This window comes from Argopecten irradians, chromosome 5, assembly GCF_041381155.1.
Source record: "Argopecten irradians isolate NY chromosome 5, Ai_NY, whole genome shotgun sequence".
Lineage (NCBI taxonomy): Eukaryota > Metazoa > Mollusca > Bivalvia > Pectinida > Pectinidae > Argopecten > Argopecten irradians.
Genome location: NC_091138.1, coordinates 26743092 through 26766393, shown reverse-complemented (window position 1 = coordinate 26766393; position 23302 = coordinate 26743092). Strand labels below are relative to the sequence as shown.

General features: G+C 37.6%; 1 protein-coding gene across 4 annotated transcripts in view; it reads right to left on the bottom strand.

Moving 5' to 3' along the window:
• The window catches only part of LOC138323373 (tyrosine-protein phosphatase non-receptor type 13-like), a 60630-nt gene that overhangs the window by 23344 nt on the left and 13984 nt on the right, over positions 1–23302 (bottom strand). For 3 of the 4 annotated variants that reach the window (XM_069267954.1, XM_069267958.1, XM_069267955.1), the window contains exons 5-16: positions 20410–20502; positions 19860–19955; positions 18186–18354; positions 17338–17820; positions 16858–16878; positions 13902–14028; positions 4018–4108; positions 3461–3537; positions 1620–1786; positions 1156–1306; positions 591–882; positions 200–250 (exon numbers count right to left, since the gene is read on the bottom strand). In XM_069267954.1, the coding sequence (XP_069124055.1) occupies positions 200–250; positions 591–882; positions 1156–1306; positions 1620–1786; positions 3461–3537; positions 4018–4108; positions 13902–14028; positions 16858–16878; positions 17338–17820; positions 18186–18354; positions 19860–19955; positions 20410–20502 (1818 nt within the window). The remainder of the gene's footprint in view (positions 1–199; positions 251–590; positions 883–1155; positions 1307–1619; positions 1787–3460; positions 3538–4017; positions 4109–13901; positions 14029–16857; positions 16879–17337; positions 17821–18185; positions 18355–19859; positions 19956–20409; positions 20503–23302) is intronic. The other variant, XM_069267956.1, reaches the window with a different exon arrangement.

Genomic DNA, 23302 nt, shown 5'->3' with positions numbered 1-23302 from the left:
TTATTTTTCTTCTTCCCAAATTTCATCAACTAATTACAATACACTTCATCCACAGACAACTCAAGCACCATTAAATGATAACATACCAAAGAGTTTGGTACCGGAATATAATATTCAACTGCTTCTAACAGAATATTACTCCATATTGGATGACCTACATACGTGACTGATAAAATGTGTGGATTGATGAGATACCTACCTTCAATAGCTTGTAGAAGTGGACACCATACTCTGGTAACTGTTGTGCTATCTGTCAATCAAATATGGTATGTTAAATTGTTAGTTCTAATACGGAAACAACTTTTTTACAATTTAGATGTTCTATTCATCAAACTAATTCTTTAATTTCAAATTGATTAAGAACATCTTGAAGTCAGTAAGACTGTGGCCATGACCAAATGTCCAGTTACATTTTTCTTAGTCTGATAGTAAAATGAATTTAAATGATTAGTTTTAAGTAAAGTTTCTTTTCATATACGCTATAAAAACCTGGTTATACACAAACTGATGAAATCTGCTTCACAAATAACTGTGAAATAAAGGACTGACAGTATTTGTATGTCATCTTAACTTGTACCCGGTCTCTTTACCTTGATGAATTCCAGTTCTGCTTTGGTTTCCCCCATGCCTGCTGCCCTCTGGTGGAAGTCGGGAGTGTTATCCCGGATGTATCCCACACCGACACGCTTCACTACCCTTTGTGGGTAATAGTGCTCCGCCATGAAGTAGTTCCGCCCCATGGTCTCCTGGTCGTAGTCGCCATATTCTACCTGGAGGGCGAGGGCTGACAGTGTGAGGGCCTTGTCCTCGTTACACATGGTACGCTCCTCCAGGAGGTCATGGCGGAGTTGGAGGTACAACAAGTGGCGTGAGATCTGGTGCCTGTGGGGGTTAATTAGGGAATTGTTACAGTTTTTAACTTTTATTTCAGTGTTTGTTATTGTTTACATGTTAAATTCATTATGAAATAATTCAAATACCACACTAAACATGAAACGAAGGAAGAACGTTTGTGGTTGAAGTGTATATATGCAGAAAAAAGAAGGCATGATGAATCAAATTACCTCAAAAATTATTGAAACAGCTAGCAAACTTTAAGTAAATGTAAAGTAACATAACTAAATGCAAGTATTCAGTTCATATAATTAAGCCTACCTGAAGAGGAGTAAGTTATGGGGGTAGAATTTGACGCGGAGATACAGTGTGAAGGTGACCGTAGGTAGGTTGCCTTTCCACCCCTCCTTCCAGCCTTCAGGTGCCACCTTATGTAACTTCATCTCTGGGTCCACAAAGAAGTGCTCTCCATCTGTCAACCAGAACAATTCAGTTACAGAGTCACAATTGATACAGACAGTGCTAGATTTATATCCTGATAACCAATAAGGTAGATTCTGTTAGTGACATAAGATTTAAAACAATAAAGATCAAAGTCTGCTATGTTTGGGGGACATTAAACAAATGTCAGAGAGGAAATGCAGTGTCTAATTATATAATAGTAATTTTTTCACTGATTTTTTCAGCATACACTGATATAGATAAGACCGAAAAGGTACAGTAATATTTGTTCATCATTTTTACAGATGACAAATGCAGCCACTGAGTATGTCAAGCAGCCTTACCACTGACATAGGTGAGTCCAAAGAAGAAGAACTCGGGCAGTTCTATGTGTGTGATGACCGACTCAAACAACTGTTGACCAGTGGTACTAGGGTCACACATGGCCTCAAGTTTCTGACCGGTCAGAAGGACCACCACAACACGTCTGGCATGGGACGGGTTCTTCAAGCTCTGTGGAAATGAAACAACAATAAAATAAGATATGTAGGTAAAACGTGGCACAACTAAATATAGTGAATCCTGTCTTTAAATTCGCCTCTATATACAGACCACCTGCTTCTATTAAGACCACATTCTTAGTGTCCCAAATGGTCATTTTTAACACAATTTGACCAGTGTATAAAACACTTGGCTACAAAGATTACTTTTCCCTTGTCCTCTGGGTGATATTTATAGCCAGGTTTGACTGTTGAGTTACGCCAATGGATATAACTAAATTGAACAAAGTCGTAACCTATTTAAACACAAGCCTATATATGGGACCAATGATAACACTTCATGTTATACAAGTATTCAAGTCAAAATTTAAACAAATAAAAAGTGGGAACCAACCGGTACTTTGCAATAAGCATGGTGAGTTATGTGTTTGATTTAGAAAATTCCAACTGAAAATAATGTTTTATTTAAAACTTTAAGAAAACATTTTTTTTTTGGTCATAGGATATTATTTTTATTTATTTTTCTATGATTTGTCTTTTTTGTTTAAAGATGAAATGGATGCAAAATGCCCTTCTATAGTCTTCATTGATTTTTAGCAGGTTGAAATATCTTTGATTCTTCTCATTAGGGAATTCTTGTTGACGCAATTGGTCCCCCAAAATGCATATGCACAACAAGGGCCCTAGGGCAACCTACATGTGGAATTTTAGAGAGATCCCTCAGTACTTTCTGAGAAATAGCGGTAACACACTTTAACTACCAAAATCCAAGATGGCGGCCTGGCGGCCATCTTGTTAACCGATCGGTGGACCTTAAATGCAATATGCACTACTAGGGCTCCTAGGGGAAACCTACATGTGATAATTTGATGAAGAGATTCCATTCCATACATTCTGAGAAAAATAGCGGTAACAAACTTTAATTACCAAAGATCCAAGATGGCGGCCTGCGGGCCATTCATGTTAAACCGATCCGTCCAAAAATGCAATATGCACAACTAGGGTCCTAGGGCAACCTACATGTGAACATTTGGAGAGGAGATCCCTTCCAGTTACTTTCTGAGAAATAGCGGTACAAACTATAAACTACCAAAATCCAAGATGGCGGCCTGGCGGCCAGCTTGTTAACCGATCCGTCTAAAATGCAATATGCACTACTAGGGCCCTAGTGGAACTACATGTGAAAATTTGAGAGAGATCCCTTCAGTACTTCTGAGAAATAAGCGTGTAACAAACCTTTACAACTATATCACAATGCCAAGATGGCGGCCTGGCGGCCATCTTGTTAACCGATCGGCTCCTTAAATGCAATATGCACAAATAGAGGCCCTAGGGGAACCTACCATTATTAAATTTGGAGAAAGATCCCGTACACCCTTTCCGAGAAAAATAGCGGTAACAAGAAATGTTCACGGACGGAAGGACGGACGAACGGACGGACCGGACGGAAGGACGGACGACGGACCACGGACAACAAAGAGCGATTTGAATAGCCCACCATCTAATGAATGGTGGGCTAAAAAAAAGAAAAAAGAAAACATAATTTTATTCAGAAGTTTGAAAGTCCCTTCACTATCCCCTCTGTAGAACAATCTAGTGAAAATCATTTAAAATTTTCCCTGTCATGAAAATCTGCTTATTTACAAGGAGTCCTCGGGTAAACCCACATTTTTTCCAACACTTACCTCTCCCCTTGTAAAGGAATTGGCACACGGATGATTGGTTTGCTGGCTTTGTGAACAAACTCTGGACCATAATACTCCTGTAAACATTATACCTAATTTTTAATAGTTATATAATACTTAAGTTATGTTGCATACAATGGCAAGCATGTTTTAAAGACAAAGATAGATTAGCAAACACAAAATCCACATGGATGAGAGCTTGAGAGGACAGCTGGATGTTACTGAGATAATCTTTTCCATAAGTCTTATCAGTAATTTAAATATTCTGCCATATCAATGCAGGGCATCCAGTAGACCTGTCTGAGTAATCAATAGTTTGATGTTTTCGACTTTCAGAAAACAAATTTGACTCGTGGGGTTTGAAGCACATGTCTTAATTATTTGTCATATGTTTTGAGTCTTTAGATTTCTGAGAAGTAGTTATTTGACCTCTGAAACAGCTTAAAGTCAAGGGTTAACTGGATGCCCTGCCAATGGATATTATTCAAGGGACACCTGTAATTAGCCTATATCATATATCTAATAAATCATCATTAGCTGCCATGAGGAAAACTGACCCTAGGTTTCTTTGATGTGTTGGTATGAGGAACTTTGACCTTGGCCTTTGCTCCCCTCTCTGGTAATGAGTGGTGACCTTGATCAGTAGATCTATAAATAGACAAAAATACCTTAAATGTAAAGTTGTATTATTACAGTGGTATAGCAGTCCTTTTGTTTCATCATACACAGTTAATAACAGTACAGCTTTATAACATAAAGTGTAAATGACTTCTATACTGATATCTAGTTTTCAAGATTATTTCATGGGTCATTGTTTTAGTGATAACCATTTTTCTATGATTTCTTTCTGTCAGATTATTTCATGGAACAACAGATATGATATCCATTTATCAAAAATATTTTGATGGTTTTTTTTTTATATTTCAGGCTTCATAGGAAACATGAAAACAATAAAAGCTATGGTTCATATGAACATTTCATGTTATAAAGTAGATATTGTATCCTTATCATTCCAACAAATATAATAACATGTACTAGCGTCTCCATTAATTGATAGGTGCAGCTGTAAGACTCATTCGGCATTTTTGTTTTAGGTCTTGGACAAAATCCAATTACTGGTTACATAATTTCTTACTGTTTATTTCATTGGCCTAACTTCTGATCTATGTAAATAAGATTCTTTACATATCCACCATAAAACCAAGCTATACACCAGATACACAGATGAATTCTGCACCACAAAATGCCTCCATCCAATGAATAAAGGATTGTAATTTACACAATGGGGAACCTAAATATAATTCTGACATTTAGCAGGTTATTAAATGTTAGATAAACAGTGACGGGATCACAGCCAGCTACATAGGAGGCTAGTGTGTAACGTAGGCAGCAGGATAGCTTTACCAAATGTTATAGTGACTCATACAGAATCTACATCGCCCTGCCATCCGCCTTTTACTAGAATCTGTATTTTTAGCCCTACATCACCCCACCTTACTCCTTATACTATATCCACTCCTAAACTTGTCACACTTCAAGCTTTAATAAGCTCTTCAAATAAGAGTTGCACAGTAATGAATCTAATTTTGAGGATGGAAATGAAATTCTGTAAAACTTATAGAGAAGTATCACAGACAAGATGGGGAGGTTTACAAATCCTGTTTGCTCCCTATAATTGGCTATGTGTAGGTTATCCAATACTTGTGTTGGGAGTATGAAGAGTTTAGTCATTCAGTCTACCTCCCCATTTACACTCAATTATAGGTCTGATTGGTGTGTTTCAACATCATTATTTCCATACAACCCTGACCAACAATACAAGCTACATCACCTCATTATAGAAACTGATTGAGGCAAGTGTAAATCAACTTATGGAAACATAGCTTCCAGATTTTCTATAAGCCATGATTACCATAAAGTATGGAGTCCATTAGAATTTGATGTATCATCCCAATACTGTACCTCTAGGAGTACATTCAGTACAGTACAGTATTTATCGATGTTGATCTAACTCGTGGTACACAAACCATGACATCAGTGTTATCTGGTGCCAGCATCAAGGCGATGAAGTTTGTTGGTTCACTGATAACTTCCTGTGGTTTAGACATGAATCTAAGAGAAAAGTCTTTCACTTCTCTACATGAGACATAAAGCTATGTAAACACACAAGAGTTCAAGCCCTAACATTTATTGAACAAAAAGAAGTGATAAAATAGTTATAGAATCCATCATTCTTTTACTTGCTCTCTAGCCCCGAGTTTGAGACTTTTATAATAATATGAGAGGTAATTGTTAGATACTGATCATAAATTTCTGCTTTTCCTACAGGAACAGTGACTTTCCTTAAAGTTATATGTGCCGTATTTTTCATACTCACGAATCAAGATGAGCTTTTGATATGTTATTTATTACCGAAAGTTACCAACATTTTGAGAATTACAGTATTTTCAAGGCTTATGTTTTAATTTTACGAGTACATATAAGAGCTGTAAATGATTTTTGGCAGTACTGCCAAAAATCATTTTATGTACATCTATAGTGAAGTGAAATGAGTACATTCGGTCGGAACATAAAGCCAAATCGTGGTCTACAATTTCATTTAGCATTTTTATAATGTTATTAGTCATTGTAAAGTGATTTCTGCAGGTATGTTTCAATATAAAGATACATAAGGCATAAAAACCAACCATTTTACAGTACTTAAATTCTGTGTTGCAACTAACGTTTGTCAGACATCTGGAACCATTTGAATGATTTTCACGGCTTAATTCATCAAAACTTACGGTTTTCAATAGATTAATGAAGAAAAAATAACAAGTCAAAATTTTCGTCAAGTTACGGCACATATAACTTTAAGAACTAAAACCAGGCATATTATCAAAACACCAAACAAGATTTGTATAACTACTACAATTTTATTAATTTTATTTATAAATCACAAAGTAATCGTAAGTTAACTCATTGATCACACCATTATGCCATAGCAAAAGAGATGATAAAATCTGAGCAAGCGTTTCTTTCTTGTTGTAGCTCAAAGTGCAGTACCTAATTTTGGTACACTCCATGAACTCTGCCTTGCTTGGTGACAGGGCATAGTCTTTCTGTGTCTGGTAAGAGGCACCACCCCATGTAGGTGAACCTCTCACCCAAGTTACACAGTTACTTTGGCATTATTATCAATAAAGTGTGGATGAACAGATGCAGACAACACATATAGAAAATTGGGTTTCATTTGTTGAATTTGTGACAACAAAACTGTGACAACTACCAAGACTTAAATGCTTTTCATTATGATTTAAACTGTGTGTCCTTACGTAAACTTTTGGTACAGGCTACACTATACATCCTTTCTTTAGATCGAGCTGTCTGGACAAGGTATGGGGAAACATATAAATCTGATCCTACCCTGTCCTGTACAGATAAAATGTTTATGATTTTTCCTTAATAAACCTTTTTGGCACTTTCACTTATCGTCTACATAGGATAAACTGAAATACTCCTAGACAAGGGAAGTGTGCAGTCAGTATCAAATAACAACATTAACACATAGAGTATACCGCCAGTGATGATACCTTCTTGCACACACATTTTTATGTGTGTGTCTGTTGAGCCAGATAGGTTGTCTTCCTTCACACATGTCTATCATGTACATATCCTATTGTTGGAACCAATAGCACCCTTCCTGTGTGTGGGTAATGAGGGAAACTCCCTTGCCTTTGGTGCAAGAACTATCACACATCATGGCTTAGCTTGATCATGGGGTAAAACACCCTCAGTTCATGATACATAAGAGGTTCATGCCATAGGGTTTGTCTATGAGGGAAATGCCCTCTTGTTCTTGAGTTTTGTCACAGGGGAAATAATAAAGTCATGACAAATCACAAGATTATACCATCAAGCATGGCACTGAAGCATGATGCATTACACTATAATTGTTGGCAACAAGGAAAATATCCTTCAGTGGACGAAATTAAGTATTTTTGGTGTGTAATGTGTCACAGTAATATCTGTCCACCTTGGTAATAAAAGAAATACTCATTAAGTATCATAGGTCCAGGAGAGTAGAGTGTAACATCCATTGGTATGTAAAATGTCAAACAACCATCTAGGTGATGAGGAAAAAACTTTTCACATTACTAGTCCATCTAATGAGGGGTTAAGTCTCTAGTACAAAAATATCACATTTCGCAGAACTAGTACTTGCATTGAGGGAATTGCCCTCTCCTCTGCATTAAACAGACTGGGATTTTCACTTGGAAAGGCAAACAAGACAAATGTCCTCCAGTAAGAAATGTACCACAGTTATGCATCAATAATCTGAGGAAAATTTCCTCTTATGGGTGTATGCTCCATTGTTGGCAATGATGGAAATTCCCTCTTATAAGAAGTAGACCTGCATTACAGCTGGAATGGTATGCAGCCATCAGAGAAGCCTCAAGGAATTTGTCCATATGTTTTGCTTTCTATTTACCTGTATACCACACATACCCTATTAACTAGCAGTAACGTGCATGAAATATTTATCATCATCTGCTACCCCAAACACACATGTAATTAATGGACCTTTTAATTTCTAAATCTCATTGAATATTCACACTATAGTCTGTTCAGATAGCAGATATATTGACAATTAACATACAATACTTGACATACCAGAAACAGTAAGAGACTATGGTAAATATATACAGATCTACCCTTACTACCCCAGGGAAATTATATATAGCAGCACACTGTTTTCTTTACCTAATTACTTCTGACCTATACAATCTACTGGCATGCTATTTTGAGGTTATGAACTGAATAAGCCAATTTCAAGAAAATCGTTATTGAGAAACCATCATTGCTTATTTTTTTAATTGCGCAATCAATATTTCATGTAAGTTTTATTTCCAGAACTACATACTTGCCAACCCTCCCTATTTTGGAGGGAGACTCCCGATTTTGGACCCCCTTTTTAGGCCATTTTAGCATGTCCAAAATCTTTAATATTCAAAATGTCAAAAATCTGACTATACCATCAGAAAGAACAGGTCAAAATATGCAAAAATCAACCTTTAATTTCTTCATAGGGGGTTACAAAGTAGACTTTCTTGAGGTCAAAAGTTTAAACACATGAAATTACCCCCATGGGAATTTCAAAAAGTTGGCAAGTATGTATATTTTATTTCAGAAATTAAATAAAAAACAAGAGGCCCAGAGGGCCTGTATCGCTCACCTGGTTTGTAATGCCAAATAATTTTCTGAATACAGGTTCATTGTTTCTTTTCTGAAGGAATTTTAATATTTACCTCTATTTCCCCTATTGGGCCCCACCTCTCCTACCCCCGGGGGATCAGAGCCAAAATTTATACAAGTTCTGTTCCCCTTCCCCCAAGGATATTTCTGGCCAAATTTGGTTACAATCCATGCAGAACTCTATGAGAAGAAGTGATTTAAAGGATTTACCTCTATTTCCCCTATTGGGCCCCACCCCTCCAGCCCCCGGGGGATCAGAGCCAAAATTTATACAAGTTCTGTTCTCCTACCCCCAAGGATGTTTGTGGCCAAATTTAGTTACAATCCATACAAAACTCTTGGACAATTAAGTAGCAATTTAAAGAATTTACCTATAATTCCCCTATTGGGCCCTGCCCCTCCTGCCCCGGGGACCAGAGCCAAAATTTTTACAAACTCAGTTCTTATTCTCCCAAGGATATTTCTGGCCAAATTTGGTTACATTCCATGCAGAACTCTATGACTAGTAGCGAATTATAGGATTTACCTCTATTTCCCCTATTGGGCCCCACCCCTCCTGCCCCCAGGGGACCAGAGCCAAAATTTATACAAGTTCTGTTCCCCTTCCCCCAAGGATGTTTCTGGCCAAATTTGGTTACAATCCATGCAGAACTCTATGAGAAGAAGTGATTTAAAGGATTTACCTCTATTTCCCCTATTGGGCCCCGCCCCTCCTGCCCCCGGGGGGTCAGAGCCAAAATTTATACAAGTTCTGTTCCCCTACCCCCAAGGATGTTTGTGGCCAAATTTGGTTACAATCCATGTAGAACTCTAGGACAAGTAGCGATTGATAGAATTTACCTCTATTTCCCCTATTGGGCCCTGCCCCTCCTGCCCCCTGGGGGTCAGAGCCAAAATTTATACAAGTTCTGTTCTCCTACCCCCAAGGATGTTTGTGGCCAAATTTAGTTACAATCCATACAAAACTCTTGGACAATTAAGTAGCAATTTATAGAATTTACCTATAATTCCCCTATTGGGCCCCGCCCCTCCTGCCCCGGGGACCAGAGCCAAAATTTTTACAAACTCAGTTCTTATTCTCCCAAGGATATTTCTGGCCAAATTTGGTTACATTCCATGCAGAACTCTATGACTAGTAGCGAATTAAAGGATTTACCTCTATTTCCCCTATTGGGCCCCACCCCTCCAGCCCCCGGGGGGCCAGAGCCAAAATTTATACAAGTTCTGTTCCCCTTCCCCCAAGGATGTTTCTGGCCAAATTTGGTTACAATCCATGCAGAACTCTACGACTAGTAGCAATTTATAGGATTTACCTCTATTTCCCCTATTGGGCCCCGCCCCTCCTGCCCCCGGGGGGTCAGAGCCAAAATTTATACAAGTTCTGTTCCCCTTCCCCCAAGGATGTTTGTGGCCAAATTTGGTTACAATCCATGTAGAACTCTATGACAAGTAGCGATTTAAAGGATTTACCTCTATTTCCCCTATTGGGCCCCACCCCTCCAGCCCCCGGGGGGCAAGAGCCAAAATTTATACAAGTTCTGTTCCCCTTCCCCCAAGGATGTTTGTGGCCAAATTTTGTTACATTCCATTCAGAACTCTATGACAAGTAGCGATTTAAAGGATTTACCTATATTTCCCCTATTGGGCCCCGCCCCTCCTGCCCCCGGGGGGTCAGAGCCAAAATTTATACAAGTTCTGTTCCCCTTCCCCCAAGGATGTTTGTGGCCAAATTTGGTTACAATCCATGTAGAACTCTATGACAAGTAGCGATTTAAAGGATTTACCTCTATTTCCCCTATTGGGCCCCGCCCCTCCTGCCCCCGGGGGGTCAGAGCCAAAATTTATACAAGTTCTGTTCCCCTTCCCCCAAGGATGTTTGTGGCAAAATTTAGTTACAATCCATGTAGAACTCTATGACTAATAGCGAATTAAAGGATTTACCTCTATTTCCCCTATTGGGCCCCACCCCTCCAGCCCCCGGGGGGCAAGAGCCAAAATTTATACAAGTTCTGTTCCCCTTCCCCCAAGGATGTTTGTGGCCAAATTTTGTTACATTCCATTCAGAACTCTATGACAAGTAGCGATTTAAAGGATTTACCTATATTTCCCCTATTGGGCCCCGCCCCTCCAGCCCCCGGGGGGTCAGAGCCAAAATTTATACAAGTTCTATTCCCCTTCCCCAACGGATGTTTGTGGCCAAATTTGGTTACAATCCATGTAGAACTCTATGACAAGTAGCGATTTAAAGGATTTACCTCTATTTCCCCTATTGGGCCCCACCCCTCCAGCCCCCGGGGGGCCAGAGCCAAAATTTATACAAGTTCTGTTCCCCTTCCCCCAAGGATGTTTCTGGCCAAATTTGGTTACAATCCATGCAGAACTCTACGACTAGTAGCAATTTATAGGATTTACCTCTATTTCCCCTATTGGGCCCCGCCCCTCCTGCCCCCGGGGGGTCAGAGCCAAAATTTATACAAGTTCTGTTCCCCTTCCCCCAAGGATGTTTGTGGCAAAATTTGGTTACAATCCATGTAGAACTCTATGACAAGTAGCGATTTAAAGGATTTACCTCTATTTCCCCTATTGGGCCCCGCCCCTCCTGCCCCCGGGGGGTCAGAGCCAAAATTTATACAAGTTCTGTTCCCCTTCCCCCAAGGATGTTTGTGGCAAAATTTAGTTACAATCCATGTAGAACTCTATGACTAATAGCGAATTAAAGGATTTACCTCTATTTCCCCTATTGGGCCCCACCCCTCCAGCCCCCGGGGGGCAAGAGCCAAAATTTATACAAGTTCTGTTCCCCTTCCCCCAAGGATGTTTGTGGCCAAATTTTGTTACATTCCATTCAGAACTCTATGACAAGTAGCGATTTAAAGGATTTACCTATATTTCCCCTATTGGGCCCCGCCCCTCCAGCCCCCGGGGGGTCAGAGCCAAAATTTATACAAGTTCTGTTCCCCTTCCCCAACGGATGTTTGTGGCCAAATTTGGTTACAATCCATGTAGAACTCTATGACAAGTAGCGATTTAAAGGATTTACCTCTATTTCCCCTATTGGGCCCCGCCCCTCCTGCCCCCGGGGGGTCAGAGCCAAAATTTATACAAGTTCTGTTCCCCTTCCCCCAAGGATATTTGTGGCAAAATTTAGTTACAATCCATGTAGAACTCTATGACTAGTAGCGATTTAAAGGATTTACCTCTATTTCCCCTATTGGGCCCCGCCCCTCCTTCCCCCGGGGGGTCAGAGCCAAAATTTATACAAGTTCTGTTCCCCTTCCCCCAAGGATGTTTGTGGCCAAATTTTGTTACATTCCATTCAGAACTCTATGACAAGTAGCGATTTAAAGGATTTACCTATATTTCCCCTATTGGGCCCCGCCCCTCCTGCCCCCGGGGTGTCAGAGCCAAAATTTATACAAGTTCTGTTCCCCCTCCCCCAAGGATGTTTGTGGCCAAATTTGGTTACAATCCATGCAGAACTCTATGACTAGTAGCGATTTAAAGGAAATGTTGACGGACAGACGGACGACGGACGGACGGACGGACGGACGGACGACGGACGACGGACGCCGCGCCATGACATAAGCTCACCGGCCCTTCGGGCCAGGTGAGCTAAAAAATAGAAGACTGTATTACAATTTATCATACTGATAATATGGACTTAGACATGCATGCCTATCAGGTGCCAGAACACTATGTAAAAGATCACTCAATCCTAATCAATTAAATCAAATATGTAGAAAAATCAAATAAGTGGAAGATACAACATTGTTCAACTGAATACAGTAAACTAATTACACCTATCAGCTACACAGACACTGGTAAATTGGGAACACTACATCCTCACCTACTATACATTAAGTAGAATAATTGACCTAATTCCAAGTCTCTCAAACTGCAACACTTAATGTCTACCAGTACATAAAGTTAACCAAGATAGTGATTCCTATAACTAATCAATACATGTACACTGTGATGGAAATGGCAGCTGAATATTGAAAGATGAGCTGTTTGGGAAGGAAAGTAACTGCCAAAGAAATCAGCAACATGAGATATAGATAAGAGATTAGGGCCAGGGTTTAATAGAACTTTTAACTGAGTTTACACTTCCAAGCATCAGTAACTGTTCGCAAAGATAAATTTTGCATTCCTACTGATAAGTTCAGTAAGACAAACACAATGCTGACAGCTTCGCTTCTATTTTTAAGATCATTACAACATTTTTGGGATCAATGCCAGAATTTTTGTGAATTTGGTGACTGCCTCAAGATATGGTACAAAGGAAAGTGATTGCAATAGTGGAGAATATCAGAAACCCTGAACCTTCACATAGAATCACACTACAATGATACTTTATCAAACTTAATGATAGCAAGAATTTTCTATTTATTACAAGGGTAAGATCTTCAGCATAAAAACAGATAAAATGATTACAGTAAAACATCTTTATAACGAACATGCTTACAACAAATTTGTTGTTTTAACTAGTGGTGTTCCGATTAATCGAGGTCAACGAGCATCGTTGGTTTGGGGTGTTTGATCAATTAATCGATTAAGAAATCTGTAATCGAGTTTTGTAATTGCCCGATATCATGATAAACGAGAGTGTGTAATAAGCCAATAGGTAAAACATGCAAGAAATGTCACAGAGAACTTGTCGCAATCAGTCGGACATGTGTGTTGTTGCTCATATCATTTCAAATACCAAGCATCTAAACGAATTCAAGAGCACATAAGTACTATGTAGTAATGTAAATGTTCAAGGGAGTATGATTTTATTTGTGAAAACATAAACAACCTGGGAACATGGCAACACGTGAGCCTATAAAAGCATGTTTGTACAATTTTCCTAGAAAACGTACACAGTCAAATATAATCGATTTTAATCGATCCTTGATTGGTTACACAAAACTGATCATTGATCATAAAATTTCAACCAATTCCCAACACTAGCTTTAACGTATAATGTAGTGAATTTTTGCCCCCCATCATGGTTAATATAGGATATGTCTGCAGCTGTGATATGTGTATAAAAAATTGTGCTTATAACAAAGTTATTTCAGTGGTTCCCAGGTTCTTTAAAGCTGTGTTTTACTGTATATGTACAATAATAGAATCTGGCAATGTCAAATTTAATACAAGTATCTTTTATGATTCGTCACATATTGAGTGAGGAAAAGAAAGGAGGGTGAGTGGGTGTTGTTACCTCAATGGGAACTCCTGTTGGTACAATGATAATTCACTGCTGACGATGCTCTCTCTGTCAGAGTCTCTCCCGACTCTCAAGGCCATCTCAGACCCATACTGCATGTGAATCCCAGGCAGATATGTACCTGTAAACAACAAAGGTTACAATGTTAAGGTCTGCAGGCTAAAAGGATAAAAGAAAACATTCTGATTGCTATTGATCTACTGCTGAAACTGTTTAAGTTAATTAAGAACATGCATGGGTTTTACATATCAATTTCATTTACTGAATGCAAAAATCAGTTTTGGAATTATCAACTTTTAATTAAATATCATATACATTTTAAGACTTTGCATTAAAGAAAATGTAATTTACCTTCACTGAAATCAGAAAGTTATGATATCGAAAAGTCAACGAAGCCAATGAAAGTGTTGTGTCCAGGGTAAAAGTATTCATTCATATAATAAATAAACTACGCTTTAAAGGCAGTTTTTAAATAAAATATATTGTAATGACATAACTGTATTACAGGGGTACTAGTAAGGTCACATTGACCCACTCTACCCTAACTTAAGTACATATTTTCCCTAGGACTTGACATTTACAATGGGCAGACATAATTTGTTTTGATAGGTTAGCCTGATGGAATGTTGAGTGTAGAGATACAATGTATTATCTGATAGAGGTATAGATGTACATGGCCATCACATGTACAGATACATGTCATTATAATTAACATGTACGTATATAGTCACACAGCTGTACCTTTGGAGTAGTTTTCTCTGTCAGGACAAACACCCTGAGCCAGTAATAGCCCTATTTACACCTACAGCAGTGAATGGGATTCAGACAAACTATTGTCTTTCTTGTAAAGAATGTCTGCCCTGCATTTCATGTCTGAACCTTTAGTCGTGTGTAGGATTTGGACATTTAGCTATTGTCTTTCTTTGGGAGAATCTGTACGATCCATTTAGTGTTCACACACCTTCAGGCCTTGATGAAATTCAGACAAGATATTGCTATCTTGGAGAATCCATGCTGTTCATGTAGTGTTTACACCTTCAGGTGTGGGAAGGATTCGGACAAGCTTTTGTCTTTTAGCATGAAATGCCTGTCCTTCATTTAGCTTTCACCTACATTTGTGAGTGAAATTCGGACAGGGTTAAATATCAATTTGTCTGCAATGCTTCCCTCTTCCCCGACCTTTCATTTTGTTTCTTGAAGTGTTCACTTACAGCTGTGGGAAGCACATATATATTTAAGTTTCTTTTAGTTCATAATGTCTACCGTCCTTATAAAGTGTATGTCACATAAACGTATTTGCATCACATTGACATTGCTAAGGAATGTCATAATATAGTCGGTAGACAGGATTCTAAAGATCAGGCAGGGCTTAGTGAACACACCTCAATGGACAAGGCAATAGCCGTAATACTGTATAGTTATGATTTGCAATTTTAATATAAACATTAATTATCACAAAGACACTGAACATTTATGATAAATATAAATCAATAATCTTTCTAAAATACAAATACCCGGTTGGTACTGAATCTCTCACAAACAAACTATTTGGCAATCTATTTACAGAAAGATTTTCAAACACTTGCTCAGGCCAAAGCTGAATTGTGTAATGGTAATTTTCCAAAGAAATGTAACATTATAGATCCAGGTTCTCTTATAGTTAATAATATATAAGATGATGGAATGGTGTAGATGGCATAGATGATTACCTAGCCTGATCTAGATTTGTCATGATTCCAATACAATTCTTGTATATGTGCCCAAAGAGGATTAAAATATGGCAAGGAACTCTGAGCCTAACATGGCATGAGAGTATGGTGTCTACAGGACATTAAAGATACAGCCAGGCATGTAAGAGTTTGGGTTACAATGAGAAGGAGGGTTTGGTTTGAATCAGTAAATTGTAAATCACCCAAGGAAAAGTCAGCTTTCATTCAGGTAGGGTTAACCTTGTAGTAGCTGGTGGCTATCTCGGTGTTAATTTATTGTTTGTTTGTACGGTCCAAGTTTTTCCCCTTCATTTCAAAATTATTTTATTAAATCAAAAGATTCAATTTGGATCCAGCAGCAGACAAAGCCTATATACGCCCTCTCCACCTTAGTACATGCATGTATCTAGAAGCATATTTTTTAGTGGTTGAGTGGATTAGGTGTTCTACCTCTGAGATGCAAGTGGAGCAGTTAATCCACTGACTACATATCAGTTGTTTTTCTCTGGGTACCTCACTTTTCCTTGACCAGTGCTAGCATTATGACCTGGACTGTCTAATCCCTTTGTGTAGTAGTTGGTGACTACCTCAAGTCAACAGGATTCAGGAAACACAAAGGCAGGTTTGATGGTAGTTTGACAGATTTGAGCTCGAAAACCAAAGAAGGTAGATAGGGTTTATACTTGGGAATGGTAGCGGGGATCATAGATACTAAGGTCTATCAGGGTATGGTTCTTTGGTATAGGAGGGTACCTACAAGACACCTAACTCTGACAATAGGGACATAAGGTTTGTATATAGGTCAGAAATCATGGATATAAGGTATATCAGGGTATGGTTCTTGGGTTTAAAAGCAAGGGTATCTATAGCTAAAACACACCTTAACTCTGAAAAAAGGGAATGAGTCAAAAGGGGGCAAGGCCATGGTGCATATATAGTGTACAAATATATGGACAGCCAAAAACACAAATCATCATCAACAGCAAACAGTAAATTATCTCCAAATCTCAAATGCAACATTTGGCAGAGGTGCAGATCATGAAACATGCAAAAAACATTGTCATAAATATATTTATTACAGAAATTGGCAACCGCGTAGAAAATAAGACATTTAAACATGCATACAGTCAGACATAAAGAGAAATTGTGATTATGTAATATTCCATAGCGTGGCAATGATTCATGTAATGACCCAGGTGTGCCATGCAGCATGCATAAATAAGAGTTAGGAGGAGTTTTACCTGTGTTATTCCGCTTGGCCTCTGTAACACAGTTATCCCATGCTAGCATATAGTCTATGTAGCTTTACAAGACATTATCACCACACAATTCTAATTATTCTTTAAGATGCTATCAAAATCATTCTAACATGCAAGAACCGCCGAAGTTGAATTGTACAGATGCAAGAATTTACTCAGATCCAAATACCAATTATCAATGCATTCATTAACTTACTAATAAAGTAAAACCACGACAAAGCATATAGGTGTTAGATGATCCAAAGCAACTGTTTTTCCTTTTAGTTCTAATACAGAGTTAGTTTAGACAAGACAGACAGTTACATCTACACAGGTTAATGCAAATTCTTATATGAGAAATTAGAACAGAATCTATCTATGATTAACTTTTTAACAAATTTTAAGACTCTTTAACTAGCAATTCCATGCTCATTTCTAATGTTAGATCCGGACCATGCTTTGTACAGATTCAGAGTTACCTACCATGATTGTAGGAGACACCTGAACTGATGGATCTTGTGTCGGCTTGATGATCGGCTCGCTCAGACAATGTGATTGGTGATTCCTCATCACTTCCTTCCCCAAGTAAACCTCGCCGAAGCACTTTGAGTTTCTTCTGTCGCTCCTTGATCCTCAAGTATTTTTCATAGGCTGTGTTTCCCATGTGGGAGGCTGCCAGATTCCTGCCCCTCGGACTCAGTAGATGTCCACTTCTCTGTCCTGGGGCCACACCGGGGGACACGGATCCATTGTTTTGTGAGGATGAGAATGTAATATCTGATAGGTGATAGGATTGTCCTGTTTGTGATGCTTCCGTCAAATCGAGCTTCAGATCCGACCGACTTGTGAACTTGTAAGGTGGTGGTGCTGTCCGTCCTGGACCTGCGTAGATGTTTTCAGCATCCGGTATGTGGACTCCATTGGCACGGTTGTTTCTTGATGATGGTTGGTATCCTGAATCTGTTTCTGGAAATAATGAATAAAGAATGAAGCATGTTTATTGTACATGTGAATTTGAAATTCCCTAATATGTAGTGCCTCTTCATTTTAAGTTAAATTGATTAAAAACATTTCTGTTGCCAGTTTCCGCAGTTTACACCATAGATCTAGAACTAATTTTGTTTCATTTGTAATAATTTGAGAATAGTCATCCCAAAACATATATATAGTTTTATTATCAATGCAATTTAAGTAATCTAAAAATTGTAAGTAAGCCAAAGTTTTGTCAGTAAATGACAAAACTGTCCAATTTCCTTATTTCCTAAGATGCCTAAGACAAAAATACTGACAATGCAATCTAAATAATAATCTTTCACTTTTTAAGCCCTTACCTTCATTTCCACTGCGATGTCTTGACCTTGACCTTGAACGTGATCTTGACCTCTCTTGCTCTCTTCTGTGGGAATACTTGTATTTCCCCCTTGACCTGTTGGCTCTATTTTCCCTCTGGAAAGAGCTGGTCTGGCGGCTATTTTCCTGGGCTAGGGGCATGGCTTCCTCCTATAAGATAAAGAATATTTGAAATTATATAAAAGAGATAACAGGAATTTGTAATAAATCTAATAGACAGCTTTTCTGACCAATAATAAAGGATTACAAATACTGTATTTTCTGGAGTATAGGTTTGGACTTTTTTCCCCAGAAGATCTATATTTAAAAAGATTGAAAGCTTTTGAATGTTAATTGAATCCTAATCAAAAGTTTATTAGCACTAGAATTTCTTTTTTTACAGAAAGTGAGATACAATGGTTTCATTTTTGAATGTCAAATAAGATAAGAAGTAAATTCCTTGTTTTCAAAAAGACAATTTCTGTGCCTAACAGGTTTCTGTAACGTATGAAAGTGAATATGAAATACGCAATTCTGTAGAGGGTAATTCATAAATTCTGTATGATATATTGTCCAGGGCTCCTTTGTGTACGTCTGTTATAATCTAGAATAGATGGTGTGCCATATTAGGCAGGTTTTGTGTCTCTGTGAGATAAAATAGTGAATTCATGAAGGAATCTCTGTGTAACAATATTGAGTAGACAGGTGTGTCATATTATATTAGGTCTTGGGGAAGAATTTTGTGTGTCAGAATGTCGTCATTTGGTATATACAGTATGTCAGACAAGGCAGGTGTCTGTGTAAAACTCTGTAGTTATATGTTATATACTGAATGTCAGACAAGGCAGGTTTCTATTAAAATTGTAGTAATATGTTATATACTGTATGTCAGATAAAACAGGTTTCTATGTAAAACTGTAGTAATATGTTATATACTGTATGTCAGACAAGGCAGGTTTCTATGTAGAAGTCTGCAGTAATATGTTATATACTGTATGTCAGACAAGGCAGGTTTCTATGTAGAAGTCTGCAGTAATATGTTATATACTGTATATCAGACAAGGCAGGTTTCTATGTAGAAGTCTGCAGTAATATGTTATATACTGTATGTCAGACAAGGCAGGTTTCTATGTAGAAGTCTGCAGTAATATGTTATATACTGTATGTCAGACAAAACAGGTTTCTATGTAAAACTGTAGTAATATGTTATATACTGTATGTCAGACAAGGCAGGTTTCTATGTAGAAGTCTGCAGTAATATGTTATATACTGTATGTCAGACAAGGCAGGTTTCTATGTAGAAGTCTGCAGTAATATGTTATATACTGTATATCAGACAAGGCAGGTTTCTATGTAAAAGTCTGTAGTTATGTGTTTGTAGACAGTGTGTCACACTACACAAGTTTTAAAGAAGTATGTGTGTCAGACTGTCGTCATATGGTATAGACTGTATGTCAGATAAGGCAGGTTTCTATAGAAGTCTATAGTGATGTGCTGTTGAAATAAGTCACATTAGAAAGGTTTTGGGGAAGAAGTCTGTGTGTCACACTGTTATGATATGGTATGGACTGTATGTCAAACTAGGCAGTTTCTGTGTATAAGGCTAGTGATTTGCTGTAGAAAGTGTCAGATTAGGCAGGTTTTTGCTGAAGTAAATATTTATTAAGAGACTGTACCTCACTGCTGCTACCCAGGATGGTGGTGTACAGGCCTCGGATACAATGGCTATGTGACTTCTTCTCTGTATACTTGTCTGCATACACATCACATGCCTGTAAAATGGATATTGCGTGAATAAATATAACAACATAGATACAAAGCCAAATATTCAGATTTGTTTCTCTAGATTGTGTTCTCTTCATTTTTTTTTCAATTTGTGAAGTAAATCAGGAAACCTAAAAACTTAAGAGGGATTTTTGTAAAAAAAAAAAAAAACTCTGATAATTTAGTTCCGACTATCTTTCATATTTTTATGAGAAAACCACCTTGACCATTCTACCATAACACTCTGAACAGAAGTACATGATAAATATACACGTGGATAGAAATAGCTGTAATGATTATACAGACTCCTGATACGCTAACCATTACTACCTAAGTTGTATATTTATCTTCCGTTATCACATTTATCTTCTGATGTTTGTAAATTACGTAGGTGTTTCTATCATTTTTACTTTCTGGTGCATCACGTTTGTGTGTTTGAGATGCTGTCTTTGATGTACCAACCTCGAGCAGCTGAATCATGCTGGGCCTCAGTGAAGGAACTCCTTCACACATAGAATTCAGAACTGCTCGTAGATTACTGCTCACTCTGGAGGGCTGCAAAAACAAAAGCAAATTAGTATAAACACAAACAAAGGATCAGATTGGAGTAAATATTATCATTCAATAATACTACCCTGTATATTTTCCCCAGAAATTCAATTTTATTAATGTTTATACAACAGCTTATAAAATAAATGTTATTAAGGATCAGTCTTATGAAGGGTACTTTGATCATTGTTATCTAGGTAAGTATAATCAACCAATAGAATGTAGTTTATCATAAAGGATGTTTCAAAGGCCAATTTCAATCTTTTTGGTTAGAAGTTTCTTTTAATGAACCTGCATAACTTTTATCTTTCACTCGATTTTTGTCTTCAGACAATTACCTGATCTAAGATATCGAAATGTAAATTTCCGTTTATTTCTGTATTTTCATCATTTTTCAACAACTATTGGTAATGTCATTGAAGTTCATGGTTTCAGAAGTACATGTACAGACAACCTAACTGTCATTTTCCTACTTTTTCTTTTTTTGTACTTTAAAAAAAAAGTTTTAGTACAATAACAGCCATGCAGGGTCAATTAAAGGGACAAGAAGCAAAATGTGGCATAAATGTATTGTTCTATGTTTCTTATGAAACATATAACACAAAATATTAACAAATTCCATGTCATTGTTTAGTATTTTAATTGATACCGTTGTAATTACAAATCGTTGATCAATACGATTAAGCAGGTACAATATGTACGCTGTACCCATACCCGAGCCAAAGTCACACACGTTAAACAAATTAACTACATAACCAAAGAGGAGGTGATAAAATGACTTTTTAGGCAAGACAATTCACCTAAAAAGGTAAACACACTGCTGTCAGAGCAATTTGAGCAGTTCTAGACAAAAGTTGCTATACTCTACAAGCAAGGAATAGGGTTCGGCATACAAGATGTTCGACCACAATGTGTAATGGCGGACTGTGAGCGAGTTTGACCATTTCACACGCATTTCACCACCATAGGCTTTTGTGGCATATCACAGTAAAACCGACTGATCTAATTTCAATTAGAATTGGGTTTTTTCCGATATAGGTACAAATTTTAATGTTTTTGTAGACTGAATTGTCTCTTTAAGGATGTGCCAGGTTAAGGAAAAGGAAGAAAACCAGAGAATCCAGAAAAAACACACCAATCTATGGTCAGTGGCTATCTATATAGCTAGCAACAGCCCCATGTTGAGTTTTTAACTCGAAACTCTGAGGATGGAGGACTAATGTACACTATCTATGTTCCACAAAACAACCACTGACCTATAGCCAAAGATGAAGGGTTTGCATATATGAGATACCTGTACCATGTGACTAACATTAGTCCTTGCATGATGACAAATCGTTATACAAGTTTACAACGTAATGTTAGTAATGTATAAAGCTTATGTACCAAATATTGTTCTCTTTTCAAACCACATGAAACTGAATATATCGATAAAAGTTTCCTTAATAAAACCTGTATTGAAGTATGAATTTAAAGTATATTTATGTTGCATTATGTATTAAAATGCAATTAAGTCAGATTTAAAAAGAGAAATGAAATGAGAAACTGTTCAATATTCATTGATATTGAATATTATTCTAATGATTTTATAATGCATAGTTACAAGCTTAGAATGTAAACCTGATTAAATTGGGAGATATGATTTTGATTTAATTGAAGTTTGTAGGGGGTGTGAAGACGGCTGACATTTTAAGTTCTAACACTTTCATATCACACTGCTGAACTGACTCATTTCTATTGGTAATCTGATTGATCCCCTTGAGTTTCCAATAACTTTTGATATCAGTACAGTACATCTTATATCTAATGTGCTCGCACAGGACTAACAGTAAGACTAAGAGTAAAACCACTATATGTATAGGTAAACGTATAGAGTGTTTGTAAGTCATTCAACAAAGAACAAGATTGCAGTCCAGATAGAATTACTGATGTTATACACATCATATAGCCATCAAGAGAGTGTTCTCCATCCCAGATCTATCGGGCCTATACCTTTGAGCTAGTTTGTTTATACCAGATCAGATGTTTTATTCATAGCTATGCATTAATTATAAACCCCCAGTACCAAGTAAAATATAAACCAGGTGGCCACTGGGTGGGCCCCAACAGAAGACATTACCCTGCTGTGATCAGTTCACATGTCCAAGAGGGCGGGGATGGAGCAAACAAAAGCCCCCCTATAATCCATGATTAACTCCCCTTAGTCTTAGACACCAAAATTGTATTCTAATAATGTCCTAGAAAACTTAGAGGGACCTATCATGGTATGATCCACCTCTGGGTTGTGAGTTTGAATGCCATGTTGGTAAGAATCAGAAACTGTAAGGGGAGATAACACGTTCAGGGAAGCTAAACTATCTGCAAGTTTTATTTTCCTTTATCAAAATTCTACTATAAGTGGATAAAGTCAACTATGGAAACAATTTTATTTAGAGTATAGATTTCAGATATTTATAATATTGGGTAATGTAGAGTTATGTACTTTTGGCTGTTAACCAGACATATATCTATTACAGTCCATCACTGTCACATGTACTGGGTAGGGTGATCCATCACCTTAATTAGCCCTCCACAGGCCGTACAACATCTACAGGTAGTAGGTTTACAGTTTTTATCAGTAATAAAGTAGGTGTATTCCAACCTAACAAAATGATCCTGTACTATATCTATAAATAACACCAAACAGAACATTTGGTACTGCAATGCAAGGAGCTTTTTCTACCCTTCAATATCGAATAACCTTTAGGTCAAAAGTTAAGCTTCAGTGACTTATTTGCAGGTAAAGGACACACTGCACATCTCTTCA